This window comes from Ostrinia nubilalis, chromosome 26 (assembly GCF_963855985.1).
Source record: "Ostrinia nubilalis chromosome 26, ilOstNubi1.1, whole genome shotgun sequence".
Classification (NCBI taxonomy): domain Eukaryota; kingdom Metazoa; phylum Arthropoda; class Insecta; order Lepidoptera; family Crambidae; genus Ostrinia; species Ostrinia nubilalis.
In genome coordinates this window covers 2,036,844-2,060,587 of record NC_087113.1, presented here as the reverse complement: position 1 = coordinate 2,060,587, position 23,744 = coordinate 2,036,844, and the positions used below count along the sequence as shown (strand labels likewise).

Below are 23,744 nucleotides of genomic sequence, written 5' to 3'. Positions count from 1 at the left end.
GCCTCCTCCAAGGTTTTCCACAATGCACGATCCTGCGCTGCCCGCATCCAGGCTCTTCCCGCGACCTTTACCAGATCGTCGGTCCACCTAGTAGGAGGCCTGCCCACGCTACGTCTTCCAGCCCGTGGTCGCCACTCGAGAAATTTTCTGCCCCAACGGCCATCGTCTCTACGAGCTATGTGCCCCGCCCACCTTCGATTCGGTCGAGACCTGGGCAGTGCTACAGTCTCTCCAAAGGTGCCAAATTGACTATCGATATATCGAAGTGTTAAAAAGTTTATACATAAACGCCACAATGTTAGTCCGCCTCCAGGATCGGGACTCGAAACCTATCCAGTTGCAGCGAGGGGTAAGACAGGGAGACGTCATATCTCCAAAACTGTTTACCACCGCCCTGGAAGATGTCTTCAAGCTCCTGGACTGGAGCGAATTTGGCATAAATATCAACGGTGAGTACATCACCCATATTCGATTCGCGGACATTTGTATATTTACTCTGCTATAATTGCCCATATTTGGACAGGTGAGATTGAAGATAAAACGCTGAGTCATCCCAACTAGTCCCAACTAATATTATAAATGCGAAAGTAACTCTGTCTGTCTGTCTGTCTGTCTGTCTGTCTGTCTGTCTGTCTGTTACGCTTTCCCGCTTAAACCTCGCAACCGATTTTGATGAAATTTGGCATAGAGATAGTTTGAGTCCCGGGAAAGAACATAGGATAGTTTTTATCCCGGTTTTTGAAACAGGGACGCGCGCGATAAAGTTTTTCTGTGACAGACAAAATTCCACGCGGGCGAAGCCGCGGGCGGAAAGCTAGTTTCCATATAAACAAAAAAATTAAAGGCATTTATTTGGTTTTAGTTCTTACGAGATAGTGACGGCAGGTTTATTGTGTTATTACTTACATAACTATAGTAATGACGATATTATAGTGACAAACTAGTGTCTCTAGGCATACCATCTGTGTGTAAAAAATAAGCCAAGTTCCTTACTTTTGACACCTTTTACTTTATTTTGGTAGAAAAAGTCTTATGACAAGTAGTCCAGGTAAGTATCTGGTTTTTACCAGACTTTTTCCAGATACCTGACTATCTGGCAGAAAATATCTAGTAGAAACCAGGGTAACTATCTGTAAACAATAACAACTAGTTATCTGAAACTTTATCAAGAAAGTATGTGTGTACGCCATATTTCCCTTAAAATTCAAATTCAAAATACGTTTATTGTGAACCACAGGTACATAGGTTGTCAAATTATAAATGGGTATTAAGATCGGCTGCGTTCCGCCTTAAAGGCATACAATAATTAAAAACGATATAAAAGCATCGAAATTTATTTTATTTATTTTATTTAAACTTTTATGCCAAAATAAATTTGTACATAAGGCGAACTTAATGCACTAAAGCATTCTCGACCAGTTTGCCTTTGGAATCCCGTTTTTCACTAACGTTTGATCCTAGGGGGATTCAAACCTGTATTCATTGACATACTTAATATTCAGTTAAATCAATTAAATTATCCAATAATAAAATCATATTAAGTATAACATAACTTGGCTCTTTTTCATTAATGTCATTTTAACTTCCAACAAAATATATTTGTCGTTCCAAGTAGGTAATTAAAATGAAACATTAATTGTCAAATTATAAAAAATCGGCGATATGCGAGTCGGATGACGTATTGATGGTTCCGTATGCACATAAATCGAAATATATATAACTCAAAGGTGACTGACTGACTGACTGACATAGTGATCTACTTATCAACGCACAGCCCAAACCACTGGACGGATTGGGCTGAAAGGCATGCAGGTAGATGTTATGACGTAGGCATCCGCTAAGAAAGGATTTTACGAAACTCCACCCCTAAGGGGGTAAAACGGGATCCACGCGTACGAAGTCGCGGGCGGCCGCTAGTCACAGATAAAGCGCACTTAATGCCATTCAGCATTTTCCTCCAGTTAACCTATTTTGTCGTCTTGACTTAGAAGTTTTGTGTTTTAAAAAGGGGATAGATTTATTTTATAATATTAATTTCAGCTTGAAACCTTTAATTTAAGGTAATCCTTTTTCATTTGAGGAGGAACTTTAAAACTAAGAAACTAATTAATAGTAACTCATTTGTCTTCTCCGAAACAAATGTTAATTAATATTTAATCAGATGTAGACATAATATTATAAATTTAAATCGTTTGATTACATAGTTTATTTGGTTTACAAAATTGTATCATTCTTCTATAAAAGAAACATATCTCAAGTACGCACATTAGTTTAGTCCTACTTCAAGCACAGAATAAGTAATAGTACAGGTACAGAAGGATTACTCCGCAAGACGATTTAAATAAATGCGAGTCTTGCTGCGACGCGATACAGTGGAATTCAGCTCGCACAGCACTACGTACCTACAATTTTATTCACCTACAAGTTTTGTCTCTTTCTATCGCGTGCCTCTGAACTCTTCTTACGCTGTTAGGGTTGCTGTCTAGTGAAAAAATAATTAATCTACTTATTTGTAATGAGGTACGTATGTAGGTAAGTACGCATTCATTATGGAAAACCTTGGGAGAGGCCTTTGTCCAGCAGTGAACGTCATTTGGCTGAAACGAACGAACGCATTCTGAGCAGTAGTCATGGTAGGTTAGGTTCCTATACTATCCTAAGAATTATTGATTACCTACATGGCCAACATACCTTTCAGCATCTTTGGGAAGCGAAAAAAAAGATAAATCCGGTAGATTTCTTTTCGAATTTAAACACCCGAACGCCGCACAAATTTCTTTCTCTTTATGTCCATTTTTAAATAATACTTCGATCATAGAATTAGGTACTACAACGCACGCCAGCGCACGGTGGATCGAGCCCATACAAGGTGTTGGACATGGTGCTTTAAATGCAACTACTTAAAACAAGATTGATTTGCATATAAATTGAAAGATGAGACTTCATTCTATCAAATATCACTAATATCAAGTCATGATCTACTATCATAGTTATGTGGTGCGACCGTAAAGTGAACAAAGTCAAAATCATGGATTTTCTGACTTCTGTTTGTATTGTCAATTTATCCAATTTCGTTCACTGGTTTTATGTTATTACTTATTAATGTATTAGCTTATACCTTTATCTTAATCTGTGTGTTAAAATGAGTGCCTAAAAAACTTCTAGCTTGGCTATTTTGACGTATTTTTAAAAGGTATTTTTTTAAATGAAAACTGCGTGTTTTAGTTGACATCTTGGGCGATCTTTAACAAACCATGAATGAGAGATGATAGATGACAACGTGGGCGATATTATTACTCAGTTTTTAGACCCTTATTCATCCCTATTTTCGAGAAAATCACAAAAAACTAAATAAAAGCGCCTCATTTTTCCGCATAGCAAAATTAACTTAGGTAAAATTCGTTACACTAAAATAATGTCAGGTAAACCAAAGATGTTTATTTTGGTTTATGAGTTGTTTATCATGTGCAATTCAGTAAAAATACTCATTAAAATGAAAAACCTCAAGTCAAATAGAGATTTGTATGCATTATTAAAAACCACGATGAAAGATCGCGCTAGTTCTTTAGCTAGGATACTAGAGCTGTTTTCGCATACACTCTCTTCAGATAAACACAGGTAAGTACTAACGTAGTTAATAGGTACTTTATGAACATAAAGAAATACTATAAAACAGATATAGTAAAAAAATCATATTGTCATCATCTCAAAAGATTGTCGTTGAATTTAGTACATACCATACATACATTTTGTATGTATTTTTTTCTTAATTTATGATTGTGTTAGGTAGGTATTGAGTTACACATTTTATTTATCAGATAACTATAAAAAAAAAACAATAATTTCATTGACACTGTTTGTCGCAAGAAGAAGTAGTGTCATTATAATGAGAACCAGTTTTTAGCTACAAACGTAGATTGGCTTAGGCAATCTGTTGATTGGAGTCAGTTTTGTAGTCCGCTAAGTCCCTATAAAATTGCATTAGTATGTATCTAACAGCTAACAGAATATAAAATCAAGCTCGACAAAATCGAACAAAGTGATTGTGTGCAATGAAAAATCAGGCGTTTGCAAAAACATTTCTTTCATAATTTTAACACTTAATGAGAATAAATTTAGAGTATTGTTAGATTATGTATCTAACAGTTAACAGAATATGAAATCAAGCTCGACAAAATCGAACAAAGTGATTGTGTGCAATGAAAAATCAGGCGTTTACAAAAATATTTCTTTAATAATTTTAACACTTAATGAGAATAAATTTAGAGTATTGTTAGACTATGTTACTCTTTAAATATGGAAACAGACCAAAATGAGTGAGTATTTGCTTTTAATTGAACAATAAATACAAGATTTTCATCACTATATTTTAAGAATTTTTTTCACTTATATTAATTGCCATCTAATAAGTAAAATCTATCACATTAGAAAGATAAACTTGTCAACCTTACACTGTAAAAATTTGAAGTTACTACGTTGACGCAATCTCATTTTATTTTAAAAACACTGAGTAAGGAAGCGATGTCCAACGCTTTGTATGGGCTCGATCCAGTGTGCAGCGTCCTGACGGGCGCGCGCGTGACACTCGACTAATATAATACCCGCCGACGGGGCGCTTCGCTGTAGGTAATTATCGGATGTACCGCGCGGAGTGAGCCAGGCCTGCTTCAAGGCAAAAATAGGTAAGATTTTATTACTCTCTTAAAACGTTTAAAATTACCTACTCGTACACATGGCCACAGTGTTATGTAACTATCCATTTCCGTTTTTTCTCTCGCTCTCATTGGTGATTATCGTATGGTGATGATCGAGACGACATATTGACCGGCAATGGGCAGTTAACACTGTTGCCGATAGTATACGAGTATTATGTACTTAATAATAGTTATGTCATCCACACATTATTTCTTTCACCCAAATGCCAGCTTGGATTGACGGCTTAGGCGGGTAGCTCATTATACGTATTTTTAGTCATTCATAATTTATCGCCAATTTGCAATTAATTTAAAATCGCTCGGTTAAGTATTAAAATATCTTATCTCGTCCATATGTAATTTATTCGCCCGGTTAATAATTCCCCTTTTAACATTGGCTAGTGGCACTGAAAAGAAAAGTGAGTTTGTAAACTTGATAAGACATCTATTGATTGTGAATGACATTGCTCTATCGAGCTTTAACAGCTACAGGCACGGAAGGTCATGGGTTCGATTCCCGCCTAATGTTTCAACCACACCAACGCGTGCAGATCGCCATCGCCGACGCGATCATAGGGAAATGACAGGTCGCGTGAACTGTCATGGGTCGCGGGTGTTTTTTAAGTTATTTTTTTTTATTTATTCTTCTTGTTTATTACAGCCATGGACGCAGCTACGGGTATAACGACAGTGCAGACTTTGCAGTCCGCTTTGAGTGTCCTAACAGCGCTGCAAATCACGTCCTTCGAATACCCGGCAACTGCGAGCTTTGACAGTATGTATCACTATAATGAGGACCCTATATCATTACATATTATTATTATTATAAAACAAAGTCGCTTTCCTGTGTCTGTCTGTCCCTATGTAGGTATACTTAGATTTTGAAAAGTACGCAACGGATTTTGTGTAAGTTATTCAAGAGGAAAACTTATATGTATAAAACATGCATTATTATAGAAGAGAAAATCCGGGAAATTCCATTGCAATCGTGCGAAGCCGGGGCGGGCTGCTAGTTATATCACGATAGGCACTAATGGTGTCCATATGGATCATAAGGACACCTTTGGTGCCACCATGGTGTCTTGGTAAAAACTTGGTAGTCTAGGTGACGATTCCACTATTGATACTGCAGTTTAACTTACACCGTGCTCAAGCTCGACATATACGTATGGACTATGGCACGTTATACAAGTTTGCTACCATAAATGAAAATTATTTTATTATTAATATGCGTCAATAAACTGTGAAAACATTTACACAATGACGATGTCTGTAACTAAAGTCGTTTATTTGTGAAAACCACCCTAATGCGGGTTGCAGACCGAGAGCTAAGCTAAGTTAGTTTCGTTTAGCTCGCATAGCTGACGTAGTTTCCCATAGTCGTGTGTAGACTGAAAACTATGCCAATTCTATGGGAAACTGCGTCAGCTATGCGAGCTTAACGAAACTAACTTAGCTTAGCTCTCGGTCTGCAACCCGCATTAATGTGTAGATCTGTTAAATGAAATTGATTCAAATGTTTTTTCCAGTCGACCTGAAATTCGACTATGTGGTGGTGGGAGGAGGAACGGCTGGGAGTGTGATGGCTGCTCGTCTAAGTGAGAACCCTCAGGTCACAGTCGCTTTGATAGAGGCAGGAGGCGACCCACCTTTAGAAGCAGAGGTAAACTTGTCTTTAGCATGACCAGTGTACTTGTCTTCATCATTATCATTTCAGCCATAGGACGTCCAGTGCAGAACTGAGGCCTCCCCCAATGATTTTCAGAGTGACCGGTTGGTAGCGGCCTGCATCCAGCGCCTTCCTGCTAAGTACTTATGAGGTTTCTGTACATCTTGTGGGTGAACATCCTACGCTGCCTACAATTACCTTGTATCTACATCTACTCCACTGGCAGCTGCAGCGTGGGATATCCACCCACATAATAGACAGATGATCTTATAAAAATAACAGGATAGCTCTGGGTGCAGGCCGTATCTAACTGACTAATCTGGAAATTATTGGAGGAGAGGAGACTGATGATGATGATGACATGCCCATAACAATCCATGCAAGCTGCTACTCTATTACTTGCCTCTTAGTCAGTATCATTACAAATACCTATTCTTTCAGTTGCCCGGCCTGTTTGCCCTGGAACCGAAGATGACCTACGACTACGATTTCCTCGCTGAAAACGACAACTTGACGAACCAACACACCCTGGACAAGGCCGCGCGGTTGACCGCCGGCAAACTCCTCGGAGGAACTACCTCAATGATGCACGCCCCATACCTAAGAGGAAACCCGCTGGACTTCAACCGCTGGGCCGAAGCAGCTGGTGACGACTCTTGGAACTACGACAATCTCCTCAAATACTTCATCAAACTGGAAAGGCTAGAAGACCGTGACATCCTACACTCCAACACAGGCGGCCTTCACGGGACAAAAGGACCAGTCGGCCTGACCAGGGAACCCAATGAACTGAACAACAACTACTTCAAATCGATGGACGAAATTGGATTGAAATACGCCCTTGATATTAGCGGCAACTCAACTCGTGGGGTCACTGATCCTCTCCTCATGATCTCAGGTGGAAGGAAGCAGCACACCGCCAAGACCTACCTCAGCCCTGCTAAGGATCGGCAAAACTTATACGTTTACAAAAGTACAGTCGTCACTAAAATTATTTTCGATGACAACAATACAGCTACCGGCGTGGAAGCCCTTACGTCTGATAACGAAACGGTAACCTTCCAAGTGAATAAAGAAGTCATCATCTCAGCCGGTGCGATCAGGTCTCCCCAACTGTTGATGCTGTCAGGCGTCGGACCGCAAGATCAGCTCGAAAAGTTCAACATTTCAGTCGTATCTGACTTGCCTGTTGGCCAGACCCTGCGCGACCGTGTTGCTGTGCCCCTAGCATACAAGATGCAGGCTTCCAACGTGACAATCCCAGCCTCGAATTACTTCAAGTTCCCTAACCCAGTCACAGTGGGTTTCAAAGCCCTGAACGAGTCACAGTCCCAGCCTGACTTCCAGGTCATCACTCTTGTCTTCCCTCACGACCAGTCCACAGGCTTGTCTATGATTTCTTCATTCGTCTTCAAATACGAGAACGCAATAACTGATGCTATAATTGATGCCAATACTGGTCACGAACTCTTCATGGCTTTCATTGGGAATGGACACCCTCAATCTACTGGTCAGTTATTGCTAAAAAGCACGGATCCTTTAGAACAGCCTGAGATTAATTTGGGTCTTTTCAGCACTGCATCTGATATAGATGATATGGGTGCATACTTGGAGTACTTTGCACAGATTGGAGAAACCTCGCACTTCAAGAACGTTAGTGCTGAGCTGGTGGAATTTGATTTGCCTGAGTGCAACAACTACACGACTGGTTCTTCGGACTACTGGAAGTGTTACGCGACAAGCATGTCGGTGACTTTCTGGCAGTATATGAGTACTTGTTCCCTGGGGTCTGTGGTGGACTCTGAACTGAAGGTGAAGGGAGTCCAGAACTTGAGGGTGGTGGACGCGAGTGTCCTGCCATATTTCACTTCTGGAGAGCCTGTGCCAGCCATTATTGCTGTTGCTGAAAAAGCGGCTGATTTGATCAGACGAAGAAAGTAAAAGTGGAGTCGTTGAGTGTTTTCTTGTTATTTTTTCCTTTATTTTTGTTATTGTTATCTTTAAAGTAGTGTGAGTAATTAAGTTCCGTGAATTTTTTAAATCAACTAACACAAATAAGCAATGACTGTTAACTAGTTTTTTTTAATTAAATGTTATCTTAAAACTAAAACGTGAGTTTTGTTATTGTATTTATCTAAATTTATTCGGAACGTGTAGGCTAATTTGTCTTTAGCTCTCAGTGCTGATTAAAAATGAAAGAGATACAGAGGCATCGGATCTTTCAGCGATTACTGCAACAGGTTACACAATGTGGATATTTGTCACTGTGACGCAACTTTATACGGGGTGTATGAAACTCAGAGTCTCACTTGCATGTTACTCAGGAAAACGAATAAAGTTCATTTTTTGGAGTCTATTCCTTATTTCAGCCTATTGACGTCCACTGGTGGACAAAGGCCTCCCCTAAGGATTTCCACAATGCCCAGTCCTGCGCTGCCCGCATTTAGATTCATCCCGCGACCTTCTCCAAATCATCGGTCTACCTAGTAGTCATTGCAGTCTGTGGTCGCCACTCAAAAACTTTTCTGTCCCATCGGCTTTACACACACCCTATATCTTTCCAAAACCATACATTCTGCCAAAGCCTTCAACACATTTTGCGAAAATATTTTCAAAGTTTAAAATTTGAGATCCGATTCAAACTCCGATGGATATCTCGCGATTACGTCAAATAAATCGATTCTAACGCTGGAACTCGCCGGATTACTCGTGTTAAACTCACTATTCCTTTCCTAGTTTATTTTTGTATTATTCGAGCTTGTAAATATCGTTTTGAGTTTCGATTCTAATGGCACGAATGGTGCGATCGCTTGTATATTCGTTTCAGCTGAAAATGAAATGTCTGAAAAGATATTGCTGTTAAAAGATATAAACTAAAAACGATTAAAAAAGGAGAAGGGGAGGGAAACGAACTATTTAATTATTTAAAAAATAAGTAATAAAAATAGTAATTAGACTACATAAACATATACATATTAGTACATTTACAAAGGTATGCCTACTACCAAAGGTGCCAACTACTATTAGTACTTATTCTGGAAATAACGAAGAAGTAAAAGAATCAAGATATAAGATATCTACTAACACCAAAAATATATTTCTGTATTGTCTCACACATGGTCTGATAAATAAAAATATCTTTATCTTTATCTTTATCTTTATCAAAATATGGTTCAGGACATATAATTTTTGACGTCAAAAATCTGTCAAACTCCATACAAAAACACCGGTCAAAGTTACGGTCTTGACTTAGGTGGTGCCTTTGCCTTAGAATGTCTAGTATTTGTCTATCGTCGACATTTAATTTGTGACTTTCAATCGAGGTATTATGGTAACGTTTTGAATGAATAGTCGGACTCGGCGGTCATAACTCAGCCGCGACTGCTATCTGCCAGATAGCCGGATCATACTTTTGTTTGCAACTTGCCTTTATCTCCTGATAAAATATCCCGTTAATAACAGATAGATAGACGCGGCTTCATTTGTTTCTTTGTAATTGACGGTAACATTCGGTGTTATTTTAAAGAAAAAAGAAAGAGTTTACTTGGTTTATTTTATACAAAGAAAGATAGTACAAAAAGTATGGTTGTTGAATCAAAATGGTTACCACTTAGAACAGCATGTGCCATGCGGCATGCGGCATGCGGCATGCCCTAGGGTAAAACAGGGTAGGTAAACAGTCATCACTTGCGCTGAGAAATGTTTACAGAATGCCGAATCAAGGTCATTTTGTAATTGATGCGAAGGGACCCTGGACATCGTTGGGAGAAGGGAGTTTTCGTTTGAATTTTATAGAATCGACATACAGGTAATAAAGCTGATTTTTTTTAGACTTTTTCTGTCTATGGAATAAGTATGGTGGTATTGTATTAGTCTTAACAACTCTGATGTCAAATCAAAATAATGACCTTCCAGCTTCTAATGCTTCAGCTCTTGCTTTTAAAGTTACGGAGTCGTAATTTAAGAAATATTCAAATCATCTGGCACCAGAAATTACCTAATGATGATGATTTTAAAGACAGACGTTAGTTTTTTAGGCTGTCTTTTTTAACCTTGTGAGTTGTGGCATTTCATTCAATACGTACCTTATATTTCAATCTCTATCTTCAAACTAAACCAAATTTGAATGAAAAATGTAATGAAATTAATAATGACGGTTATTTTTATACATCCCTACGTTCACCCAGTATCAATTTACATTTACCGAACTTTTATTGTGTTAAAAAGCTTAGCCAACATAAAAACGAAGTACCACGTACCAATACCGTATCGATTCCACCAAATGAAACGTTATGTGGGAAGGCACTCCGCATCATTGGAAGCGATTGTACTCTGGCGATGTCATAGTGGAGAGGCTAAAGGTTTTCAACCACTGGAAGCGAAAACATAGAGTTTATCTAGAATTTTTGTGGGTACATCATAGCCACCGTTTTATTGTATTTTAGATCAGGATTTCCCAATTTTTTTTTGCCAAGGAACCCTAATTGAATATACTTTTCCTAGCGGAACCCTACTTTGATAAATGGAAATTTAAATGAAAAACAATAAAGTTTTTATGCAATTATTTGTAAACAAGTCGGTGCGCGCTTACAACGTCGGTCACGAAACGTGGGATAATATTTTTTACGGAACCCTTGCGGCCTTTCCACGGAACCCCAGGGTTCCGCGGACCACCTTTCGAGAACCGCTGTTTTAGATACATAAGAATAGATTAACTTTTTAATGTATGTATTGTACGTACACCACATAAAGCAAGAAAAGAAAGAAAGAGACGGCACTAAGTTTAGGTCCACATAGTTCAAACTCTTACACATTTTTAGTCATAGATTTTTCCCTTTGATCGGTCTAAATATTGAGTTTGCAAAAGCCTCAAGCCCTCAAAGTATGTCAAGTTAAATTAACTATCTAGACTTTAATAATATTCTTAGGCTGGTTTTTAAAGATTAAATCCACATTTGGGTGAAAAAATTTTCAATTGAAATAAAAATTAAAAGCATAGCATAGCATTGCAATGGACTAACAATCCTCCAATGTTATATCTTTATAGTAATCCTTATTTATTATTTACGAGTATATCCTGCCTTTATATGATATTCGTGAAAATAGCTACAGTATTTTTACCCAACATCGTCACCTGCATAAAAGACTAGAGCACAGAAAGATCAGTGCGTTTCTGTATCAGATGATTGTCTTTTTTTGCATTACGATGGAAGGGATTCTATTATCGTCATAGGTCTTTAACGCCCGTATTCAGAAACATTACTATGAGGTCTCACAGTGCGCGTGGACTCACAGGGTGACAGAGCACAGAGCTCAATTCAACGCTGTGCGTTCGATTGGCTGCTTCACTTAAGCAAGCATCGTTTGTGAATACGGGTGTTAGTCTCCATTGTAGGAGCACGACCCTCTCTAGTTCAATAGAATCAAATGGAGGAGGCGAATCTCTAGAAAAAGTCCAAAAATAAAGGATTTCAGGATATTTTACTTTTTTTCACACACTTCTTAGGTGATGGTAAAAGTCGCCTAGATGTAAAAGTGCTCTAACAGTAAACAGGAATGGTCTATGGATAATAATTTTCAATCAATAAATCAGTCAAAAAACTCATATTATGTGTTTTATACAATAAATAAATAAATATCCTTGGACATTTTACACTGCGCTTCTAGTCCCAAACTAAGCAAAGCTTGTACTATGGGTACTAGATAACGGATATAAACAACATACTTAAATACTTTTTTTTTGTAAATACATACTTATTATACATAGGGAACACCCAGTCCAATACAAACAAATAATATGTTCATGCACACAAATGTTTGTACTGTGCGGGAATCGAACCCGCTACCTCCGGAATAGTAGTCCGTTTCGAACCACTACACCAAACGGCCGACAAAACAATAACTAGCGGCCGCCTGCGACTTCGTACGCGTTGATCCCGTTTTACCCTCTTAGGGGTGGAGTTTCGTAAAATCCGTTCTTAGTGAGCACCTACGTTCTAAATGGCACTCCCATGCAAAATTTGAGACTCCTAGCAGGAACCCCCATGCATTTGAGACTCTTAGCACTTGCAGTTTCTGAGATTTTGTGATGAGTGAGTCAGTCAATCAGTGACCTTTCGCTTTTATAAATATAGATAGATAATAATACTCAATAGCTAGTCTGTTTCGTTTTAAATTCGACATTACCCTTAAGTTTACTAATAACCTCATTATTATTTGGGACTTAGAATATATTATTCATCCTAACTATCCCAAGGGACTTATAATAATTTCCAGCCATTATCAAGTTGAGTCCAATCAGTAAATTAGATCTCACCATTAGGTAATCAGGGAGCTAACTGCGCTTGCCGGGCACCGAACTAACGACCCGTCTGGATTACAGAATATTCATGATAGGCGTTATTACGTGGGCGGTCTTAGGGCCTCAGGACATGACACGACTAGGTCTTAAGACTAAGCCTAAGCGCAGACCACCGACTTTTAGTTGGCCGATAGTTGGATCGGGCTGTTGATCAGTATGGAGATGTATGAAAGTGCGCACATTACACCGATTTGGTATCGGCCGATTCTTCATACAAATTAAAATCGGGCCTAACTAAAAGTCGGTGGTCTGCGCCTAGGCTAAAGGCTTGTTCCTACGGCAGTCCAGTTTTGCGAACTGTGTGCCCACCATGAGTTTACGTTAGGTGTGTTCGCTAGCGACTGCGTAAAAAAATGACATTAATTGTATGACATATTGTGCAGCGCCCCTAGCGGCTACTTTCAAGAAACAAAATCTTCATAGAGGTTTTTGACGTACTCGCTAGCGAGCACACCTAACGTAAACTCATGGTAGGTACACTGGACCACGGTAATACTATGATATTATTACCGTGACTGGACTGTCGTGTGAACACACATTATATGTGTTTGAAAATCGAATATCTAACCAATTCGAACGGATCGCTTTTTGCGAAGCACTGCAAACGGGATTTTCGTGTGAACGTTAATATTTAATAAAAAATATTAAAGCTTTAAACAGGATCCTGCAAAAAATGGTATCAAATTTGAGTCGCTATAATTTTTTTCATATTCTTAGGGTTAGGGTCTTAGCAGTTAAGTATATTCAACCATTCTGGGACACCCTGTATAGTGACCAAGTATAATGACACAGTACCCTATGTCACATTAAGTTTTTTTCGCATATGTAGCGTAATGTAGCGTTCCGTCGCTCACCTAGGACATAGGCTAGAGTACAGTCAAATAGTTCGTGACACCCAAAGTGGCCAAAAAGTTGACAACACATCCTTATTCCAATAGTAAGGCCTCAGCCTCGAGTTTAGCGGGCAGCGGGGCGGGAGTGGCGGCGGCGCGGGAGCGGGGCGGGCAACGCAGACCCGTTCTCGAAACAAGCGGGCAGCTCGCGCGGCGCTTTAGCGGCGAAGTGTTGTGTTCGGGGTTGTGTTGTCGAGATATTTGTTTTTATTCGCAAACGAAATGTCTGAACAACGGCGACAATTTTATTTCGATTCAAATTTATTCCTAACGCTCGATTTATTGTGGGCTGCCCGCTCGTTGCCCGCTCCCTCGCCGCTGCCCGCTCGTTGCCCGCTCCGGCGCCGCTGCCGCGCCGCTGTTTTCGAGAACCGGTCTATTTGATTTTACGCATAAGATCCTGCCGCTCCCGCCACGCCGCCGCTCCCGCGCCGCTGCCCGCTAAGTTCGAGGCTGAGGCCTAACAAAGTCGTGTCGCGAACTTATTGGCTACTTTAGTGTCAAACTATTTGACGCCGACTGTACGTTGAGCGACAGCTCTTACAGTAAGTCAAGGCGGCGTCAATACGGGAGATTAAGGTAAGGAACACCTAACTGACCCAATGGACCGATGGCCTACGGTTGATTGTGTATTAGAAACCAATGCAAACAGTTAGCAAATTTTTAGCGGACTACTATCAGAGATAGTGACATCAATATTAATGTCATTCTTTCCTTCGGTACCTAATTAATATTGAATGTATGGATTGAAGGAATGACAGTTACAGTGCGACAAGACAAGATAAATCGTATCAAGTTTTATAAATATTACATCTAACTCCTAACTCTATCATTTACCATCTATATATATAAAAGAAAGTCGTGTTAGTTACTCCACTTATAACTCAAGAACGGCTGAACCGATTTAGCTGAAAATTGTCAGGGAGGTAGTTTAGAGCCAGGATAAGGACGTAGGATACTTTTTATCCCGTTCGACAGCATTCCCGTGAAATCCCGTGTGACTTGACATGAAACGTCAGTCACTATAAAGCGTGGTATAACAAAAAAGAATCAGACTTGGAATAACAAACCACGCGGGCGAAGCCGCGGGCGGAAAGCTAGTTTTAGCTAAAAGTCATAAGAAAATATTAAAGTATTTTGTGCTTTGGTTCGATTGAGATGTAGAGCCCCATAAATTCTGCCGTAACGAACACTATCGAAAGTCGAAACTACACATATCGACATTACTAATTAAAACACATTGTGTTATACCGTAGTTTAAAATGTCATTCCCATAATACAGGGTGTTAGGTAAATGGGTATATGAGCCGATACTAGCCCATGTTAACATATGCATATAAATAGTTTGGTGAAGTCAGAAATTTGATATCATCATTTTATTTTTTTAAATTTTCATACAAAATAAATTTTATAAAATCTGATTTGTATGAAAATTAAAATAATTAAAATGAAGATAATCAATTTTCTGACTTCACCATACCATTTATATGGCCATGTTAACATGGGCTTGTGTCGGCTCATATACCCATTTACCTAACACCCTGTATAGTAAATGTCACTTTATATTTTTTCCTAACAATAAAAAAAAATTACTTGATACTAGGTATAGGATAAATGATTCAGTTACGATAGTGTTCTTTTCCAGTCTAGTCGTAATAATCCACTAGAAGAGCAATTTACATGTCACTCTCCAAATACAAACGTACTCGTATGCAGCTCGGTCTAAACAAGGCGGAGCGTGGCACTCTCAGAAGGAGAACACTGCCTGTGTTTTGTAACATGGATTTTAAAGCACTAGAAGGACAGTTTTAGCCTGCTAATGTATTAGTGTAAAAAGATGTACTGTATATAGGGTGTAACAAAATTAGCATATCACACTGATGGCCAAGCTAAAATTAATTGAAAGTTTTTTATTAAGAACATTAATAACTGAAATTGTTCATACTTCAAAACACGTCAAACTTTTCTATGAACATAATGAGAATATTTTATGCATCTTAGGGCAGTCTACCTCCAATGTCAATATGATTATGACGCACTAACTTTGGAACCTGTATAATGATTTGAAGCTATCCTACTGTGAAAAATAAATGAGCAAACAGTATTTTGACCGTTCATTAAATGAATTAAAAAAAATATCCAAGTGAGTGTCGTGTCACGTGCAGCGTAGGGTTCCGTAGTTGTCCGTCGTTAAAACACAATAAATTTCAGAAGCAAACAATTAACGTAAATGCGCCTATTACCGCCAGTTTAAGCTGTCTTCGGATAAACGTTAGAAAATTAGATATGAGACGTGGTGATAGAAAAGACACTTTAATTTATTTAAAACAATGATGAAGTAATCTTTGAATTCAAGTAGTAACAATGAGTATACAATCACACAATAATTAATAAATAGCAATTTAATCTGAAAAAGCAGTTGTTTCTATTACCGACCTATAGACGAGGTGTGTTTCTATTAACGTTTTTTCTGTTTCTATTACCGACCGCTAAGAATATTGCTCTTCAATTGGGTATATTCCAAGAGGCACGGGTTCGATTCCCACTCAGAGGCTCGGGAACCACTTGATTTTTTCAAGTTAAATTTGTTTTGCTTTTGGTTTTAGTTAAATTTGTTTTTTTTTTTTTTCAAGTTATTTTTTTTATTATTAAAAGAGAAAAGGCACGCCTCTCGAAAATAAATAAATAATCAAGCAGAAATAGTAAAATAATAAATTCCTCTATTATACTTGATTACGCGGTACCCGGTGTTCTAGTGAGTAGTGGGGGTCATTATTTAAACTGTATTTGAGTTTTAATAAAATTTAATTTTCATTTAATATTTTATTTCTATTTTTAATTTGACTATAATTTTTAATTAGTTTTTGATTGATTTTAATTGTGTGTAATTTTGTATTTTAATTTAAACTATGAACAATTGGACACTGTCTGTATAATTATTTTAAATTATTTTTTTATTATTCAAAAGATCCTAAAAAGTTACATAGTAGTTGTGATAACGCATGATTGGTTTGGTGTCATGTCATCAATGTTAGTTATATACAAAATAAAGGCTTATAAGTCTTCGCAGGTGGCGTTATAGTTATGAGGCGGTAATAGAATTAAGTATGAATATTACTTTATTCTATTAGCGACCGTAAAAAAAACAGTAACCAGCTAAAATATCTACTTTAATGAAGACGTGATCAGTGAAGTGACATTTTTATTAGGTTTTATTTTATATCAAATAGGTACTAATTAGAATTTAACAGGTTTTTATAAAATCTATTGTCATACATTATTAGAGATATTCTTTAATGTTCATTGCAGTTTTATGCCAAACCTATGACAGTTAACATATGGCGTTAATTGATTTAATTATGTGAAATATTCTTATGAATCGATAAAGATAACAAAATGGAGGTTAAATGCGTAATTAAAGATATAAATACTAAAATAAAAAACGTTATCAAAATTCTAACAACGCCATGGGTCGTTATTAGGAACCAAATTATTAAAAGTGTTTCTATTACCGCCCTTATTTAAAATTGTATTTAAGCGACAAAAATACAGCGAGAGGGCTATATTGAAGTTTTATTAAGGAAACTAAAGTACGAATTAATATTGTTATGCAAAAACGTGTTGGTATACTCATTTTAAATGTGTTAAAATCGCTAATTAATAACAAGGTGCACCTTAAGTAGCTGGGAGCGCATCAGTATGAAAAATGCGCCCGTTGCGGGCGCGTCCCATTTAATGTCAAATAACTCCGTTTACTGGTTATTTACGAACACAAACTTTAATCGTTGTGATAGTCAATAAACATATCTAGATATTTTTTAGGTAACGTGTTTTCTGGAACCTGTTATTATGTCTTTCATGAAAGAAAGAAAAATAGGGCGGTAATAGACTACAAATTTTGGGGGGTCGTTAATAGGCGCACTTACGTTACTTCATCTAAAGTCACTTTTAATATTTTCTTCAAAGGAATTTTTATTAGTTAAGAAATTGTATAATACATGAGTTAAATGACTATTACTCTTAAACTAACTGATCTATCTTTACCGTTATAGTTTTCCTTGAAAGTTCATGAAAAGCAGTATTATTATGAAGGGCTTAGTGTAAATCTTCCACTTTGCAGGACCTATATCTTTTAGCGAAACATACTAGCACAGTAAATAAATATAATATACTATGATACTAGTGCCAGTCGCAATCGATTTCACCAGTACATTCACATTGAGCCAAAACAGAGACCATCGTTTAGAAACGTTTCATTGTTGTTTCATAAATCACGGCATCTGAACGCAAGTGAATGGCCAAGCTAATTCACTGGCTCGACTGCTAGATGGCGCTGACTGAACTAAACGACTCAATGAACCGAGTTTATCTGTGTGTTGCTTGTGTGAAGTCGATTAAAGGATATTTGACCTAGTACGATTTAGATTTCAATTTTAGCGAACTATTCCCACCTCTCGTTCCCACGACTGTAACTCTTGTTTAGCCAGGATACATCTTTGCCACTCTTAAAAACTCACCCAGTGATAGTCAAGTTTGTCCTAGCTAAAGTAAAGTAGTAAAGTACCTAGATGTTATGCTGATGCCCGTTTTCACCATCAATCCCTAATTTTTAAAAGAGATCTTATAGTAACACATAACAGGAATTTTGTTTTCAAAGGGGTCACTTAAAAATTAGGGATTGATGGTGAAAATTGTCATGAAACTACCAAACTGTACCTTATTTTATTAAAATGTGCCACGGTTTTGATAACAGGCATTAACACTGCGAAATAATAAGAAAGGTAGAGGACGCACCTGGCGGACAACCCAGGACAGACTGTCCTTACGCCTAAGAACAAGGACAGCCAACCCAAATAATAGGAAAAAGATCTAGGGAAAAGAAGAAGAAGTGGTTTTGTATTTAATTTGGTTTCTGATATTATGCTCCATATGAAGCTCTATGCTCTCACATTTCATATGAATTTCATCGCCTTAGGGCAGATAAGGCAGCCATATTCGTTTAACATGACGTATTAAAGTTCTGATGTACATCAGAGCTAGATACCAAGTACCACCCCTGCCTCTAGACCAGGGTTTCCCAAACTATGGGTCGCGAGACTCGCGACCCAGTGGTGGGTCGTGAGCGAACATTGAGTGGGCTCTGTTCTGTGTCTGTAGAACGACACACCACCCTACCGATCCAACCGCTAGGCAGCGGACGAAATTTCCTATAGGTAGGTCCCGAGTTTGGGAACTTGTATTAGATGAGTCGTAGGCCAGACAACTTTGGGAACCACTGCTCTAGACTGCTAGACGTCTTCTCAGTCAACAAACTTCCAACCCCCCACTTAAAAACAGGGGAAATACTTTGCCTATAGCCCGAACAAAGTATAAAAGGTATAAATCCATTTTGTACGGAGTTTCGCGGGGTTTGCACGTACTTGGCGAAACTTGGCAAACTTAACCTACTTTAAAATTAGCAACTAAGCGAAATTCCAGCGAACTTTAAAAATACCTTGCCTTTCTACAATAGCTTACAATCCACCCGTTTCACGAAACCCAATGATACAGGGTGTTAGGGAATGGGTCAATAAATTGAACGAAGTGTTTGGCTTCCATGTTCATGAAAATTGCAAGAGAATGTTTCCGTAATAAAATCAAGTGGCAGTGGGCGGGGCACATAGCTCGCAGAGCTGATGACCGATGGGGCAGAAAAGTTCCCGAGTGGCGACCACGAGCTGGAAGAGGTAGTGTGGGCAGGCATCCCACTAGGTGGACCGACGATCTGGTGAGGGTCGCGGTGCTTGGATACGGGCGGCACGGGACCAGTCGATGTGAAAATCCTTGAGGGAGGCCTTTGTCCAGCAGTGGACGTCATTGGCTGCAACGAACGAACGAACGAACGAAATAATTTTTAAATACAAGTAGGTGCACAATTTCGGTTCCTTATCAACACACCCTGTATGTTTTACGTGGGTTTACAATTCAAAGTTCAAACATTCTTCGTCAAGTTTACACCCATCTTGTACCAATGTTCGTTGGGATGTATTTCGTTCTCTGTCCCTCTTAATACGTTTAAACAGCTATCTTTGTCTGACAAGAACTATAAGTTTTAGGCATAAAACTTTTTAGAAGTTTCTTTTGCGATTTCTTCTGAAATTTTATTCTTTGGTCATATGTTTGTTGGTAGAGCCAAAAGTATTTTTTTATTTATTTATTAAGGTTGTAACTGACTACCTACTTAGCTCACTATTTGTTGATGTATAATATGTCACTACTTGACTTTGACTATTCTTATGTATTAATTAAATTAAATCTAATTCTACACAAATTGTAATACAGTAGCTGATTAAGGAATTTGTGTCTCGAAGCAAATATCTCTACTTATTTGTATGTAAATTTTATGACAACTTGCACAAAAAAGTCGCAATTTAAAAAGTACTTTCTATAGTTAATGAGTGTCCTTTACAAAGAACAAAACTAAGTACTAGTTATATCCAGCGGGCGTACCTCCGTAGCGTCCACAAAAAGGTGTCTCCCGACGAGTACGGTGCGCAAAAACGTCGCAGTACCGTTAGCAGAGAGAGTGATGATGAATATTTAATATTAAGTACTAGCTCTGTGATATTTACGTATAGTAGATGTGATTTTGTGGGGCTTTTCTACAGTGTACCTTAGTTACTTAATATGGAAAAGTAAAAATTTTAATTTCTATATTGTATACATATTCAGACGAAGTTCACCAATCCAGTTGCTCAAAAAACATCGGATGCTTAGTTAATTTATTAATTAAAAAAAAATAGTTTTGTTTAGCAAGTTTTTGGCATGATTTGGCATTGCCCTCAGATCATCTATTTCAGCATTTTCGTGCTTATAATTTCAGCAGATAATGGTTACTAATATTGAGGCCCATATTCTAGAGTTACGACTTCGTATTAAAATTATTTGATTATTTTAAATGGTTACTTAGTAATAAAAGTTTTTTTTTTTATTTTTTTTTTTATTTTATTTAAGATTAAAGAAGAATAAATTAAAGAAATCTAGCCCTGCTTTGAACGTATTTTTAAACAGACTTGTAAAATTAAAACCCAGTTCTTCTTTTGCTGACCCTCCCCCTAATAATTTGTGTCAAGCCAAGCGTCACTTTTAATCTCAATATTGAGATGAGCACAATATGAAACTACGGCATCTTCCGTCTCCCTCGCACATACAGAAATTTATATTCTCCTCTCTCTCCCACGCCATAGTTCCATTCGTTCTTAGAGCAAGAATGAGAAAATTGAAATGAATAAATAAGAGAATTCGAATTTTATTTCGATTGGAATAAGAAATGGAATAAACCGTGTTTTTCTCATAAATACAAATAAGACGAAGAAAATATTCAATTTTGCTGTGTCAGGACTAAAAGTTTGTATTCTTACTTTCGGCAGATGCCTAACTTATGTAAGAAGGACAGCACTTATGTAGCTGTAGTTAATACCTAGGTGTGAATTAGCAATACATAATTAGTTTTCATTAAGAATTAGCTTGGCTCCGATTTCATTTTTTCGTTTTAAATCGCTCCATGAAGCGCTCGTGAAATGGTTTTGTACATTAAATGTTAAAACATAAATAACTATACAGAGTGTTAAATGGGTATATGAGCCGACACTAGCCCATGTAAATGCATATAAATGGTATGGTGAAGTCAGAAATTAGATATCATCATTTTAATTTTTTAAATGTTCATACAAAATAAAATTTATAAAATCAAAATTGTTTTAAATTAACCCTGTAGATCTAATATCAAGCACTGCAACGTAAAACATAATTATTTGTGTGTCATTATCATAGCAATAGTTTATTTAATTTAAAATGTTATTTTTAGCCTAGAGGCTGATAGTTTTTGGCTTAACGTTTGTCGGCGTCAGGTTATTCGGTTTCGTAGTGATGCCCCAAATTAATCGATCTCGATTAATTTCTATCGAATCGCAACCTAACCGATGTCTCGTCATCGGTTACCGTAACTCAAGTCAGCTGGCCATTTGTCGACGTGTCTAGTGGGTTAGATAAACTAGCTTTTGCCAGTCCTACTGCGGTGGATTTAGATAGAAAAAAAAAGATTTAGATCTCAAAAACTACAGTCATCATTTGAAGTTGAACGTTTCTGGCACAATCTCGTTAATATTCCAGAATCTTAAGAGAGAGGGTTAAGCCACAATCATCAACATCATCATCATCATTTTAGCCATAGGACGTCCACTGCAGAACATAGCGGGAAGGCGCTGGATGCAGGCCGTCACCAACCGGCCGTTGTGGAAAACATTGGGGGAGGCCTATGTTCAGCAGTGGACGTCCTATGGCTGAAAATGATGATGATAAGAAATTCTTCTCTAATAAATAATCTTATTATTGTCTATACACATACTGCGTCCCTTTGCTAAAGTCTCCCCTGATTCCTTCATACCGTATCCAAATACAGTTTAGCTACTTTTCGTGTGAGTAATTTCAAATCCACCACCTCTTTTCTGAATCGACGCGACAAAGTCTTATGTGCTTTTTATTTTTTATTTTACGACTCATTTTGAAGCTAGCAACACAGCACCAAATGTGGCCGCATTAAAATATTATAGAAGTGGCTTACGGCTACTGCGAGCGAAATACCAAATGAATAAATTTGCTTTACTTTACTGAGTTTAACTTAAATTTTAATGGAGAGGAAATATTAAACTGAGCGTTAACAGTTGGCCGCTTTTTAGTGCTTCGAATAGTTTTGAGGCTAGATTATCTTTAAAACTTTCATAGAATCCTTAGAAATGAAGCAGTATAAAAAGAATAAAAGAAGATAGCACAAAACTGGTAATAGAGTAGATAGAATTACGATTTCATCAGGTTACTTAGTTCCACTACAGGAGCACTTCGAACTCCTCCTATGTTCCAATGACAGTAATGTATGGGTCCAATGACAGTTTAAATTTCCCCGGGACAAACTTAACCTTCACTGGTTGGGTTTTATTGGCGGTCAAGCTGTAGATCCTGGCTACACAGGAGTTGCAGCGGTGGGTAAGAAAGGTGGGAATAGTCCCGTGCAGGAGCACGACCCTTTCTAATTTTACCAGAGGCAAAGGGAGGATTTTCCTACACTTCCCACGCTAGACGAGTTGGGGAAAGGAACTCCAAAGGAAGAGAGAGAGTAGGCCGACAATGTTATTTTAATACAACGGAACTATTCCCACCTCTGCAACTCCTGTGTAGCCAGGATCTACAGCTTGACTGCCAATAAAAACCCAACCAGTGAAGGTCAAGTTTGTCCCGGAGAATAAGCTATCATTGGACCCGCAACCTAACCTTAACATCGACCTCTTCGAATCAATTTCTATTCGAAGAGGTCGATGTTAAGGTTAGGCTTCCTTTCAGTTTACTAAAAGCGAGAGTTACTCAGAATTAAAAAAGAACATCTTCTTCTTGTCGTGTCGACAACAAACCTGCGCAGTGTCAGCCCAAAACTCCGCTACAAGAGTGGCGTTGTCAGTAGCCTTAATTGAATCTTCCTGCGTGCAGTTTGGGCACGCAGGGCACGACAGTATGTGTATAAAAAACATAAACAAGGATTATTGTCTCACATGAGTGACTTGATAGTAATGGTCCAAACAAAGTGTAAGTAATAACAGAACAACTCCTAAAACATACACGCGATCCATAGTGCGGTATAATTCTAGCTTTGATTTAAAAAGCCCCCTACCATGGGATTCTCTCTCGTATTCACAATCCATTTTTTCCGTTCAATCTTAAATTATACGTTTCCCAAATCTATACTAATATTATTATAAATGCGAAAGTAACTCTGTCTGTCTGTCTGTCTCGCTTTTACGCCTAAACCACTAAACCGATTTGGATGAAATTTGGCATAGAGATAGTTTGAGTCCCGGGAAAGGACATAGGATAGTTTTTATCCCGGTTTTTGAAACAGGGACGCGCGCGATATAGTTTTTCTGAGACAGACAAAATTCCACGCGGGCGAAGCCGCGGGCTGAAAGCTAGTGGCAAATAAGTTCGCAATATCAGAAAATTTCAAGTGACCTCGTACCGAAAGACGTAACGTAGACAGACCTACTTGATGGACTGACGACCTGTTGAAGGTCGTGGGAAAAGACTGGATGCGGTCAGGA

The 23,744-nt window shown here is 38.1% G+C and overlaps 1 protein-coding gene across 1 annotated transcript; it reads left to right on the top strand.

Moving 5' to 3' along the window:
- The first annotated feature begins 4,671 nt into the window (after window positions 1-4,671).
- LOC135084536 (ecdysone oxidase-like) lies at window positions 4,672-8,473 on the top strand. The gene is made up of 4 exons (XM_063979305.1): window positions 4,672-4,682; window positions 5,356-5,469; window positions 6,224-6,357; window positions 6,805-8,473. The coding sequence occupies exons 2-4, from the start codon at window positions 5,358-5,360 to the stop codon at window positions 8,302-8,304; spliced, it is 1,746 nt and encodes a 581-aa protein (XP_063835375.1). The 5' UTR covers window positions 4,672-4,682; window positions 5,356-5,357; the 3' UTR covers window positions 8,305-8,473.
- Window positions 8,474-23,744: the final 15,271 nt, after the last annotated feature.

Excerpts from the sequence above, each read along its gene's own strand:
- LOC135084536 (XM_063979305.1), top strand. The coding sequence starts at position 5,358 with ATGGACGCAGCTACGGGTATAACGACAGTGCAGACTTTGCAGTCCGCT. Across the intron at positions 5,470-6,223 it reads GGCAACTGCGAGCTTTGACA|TCGACCTGAAATTCGACTAT; the intron begins GTATGTATCACT and ends TGTTTTTTCCAG. Across the intron at positions 6,358-6,804 it reads ACCCACCTTTAGAAGCAGAG|TTGCCCGGCCTGTTTGCCCT; the intron begins GTAAACTTGTCT and ends CTATTCTTTCAG.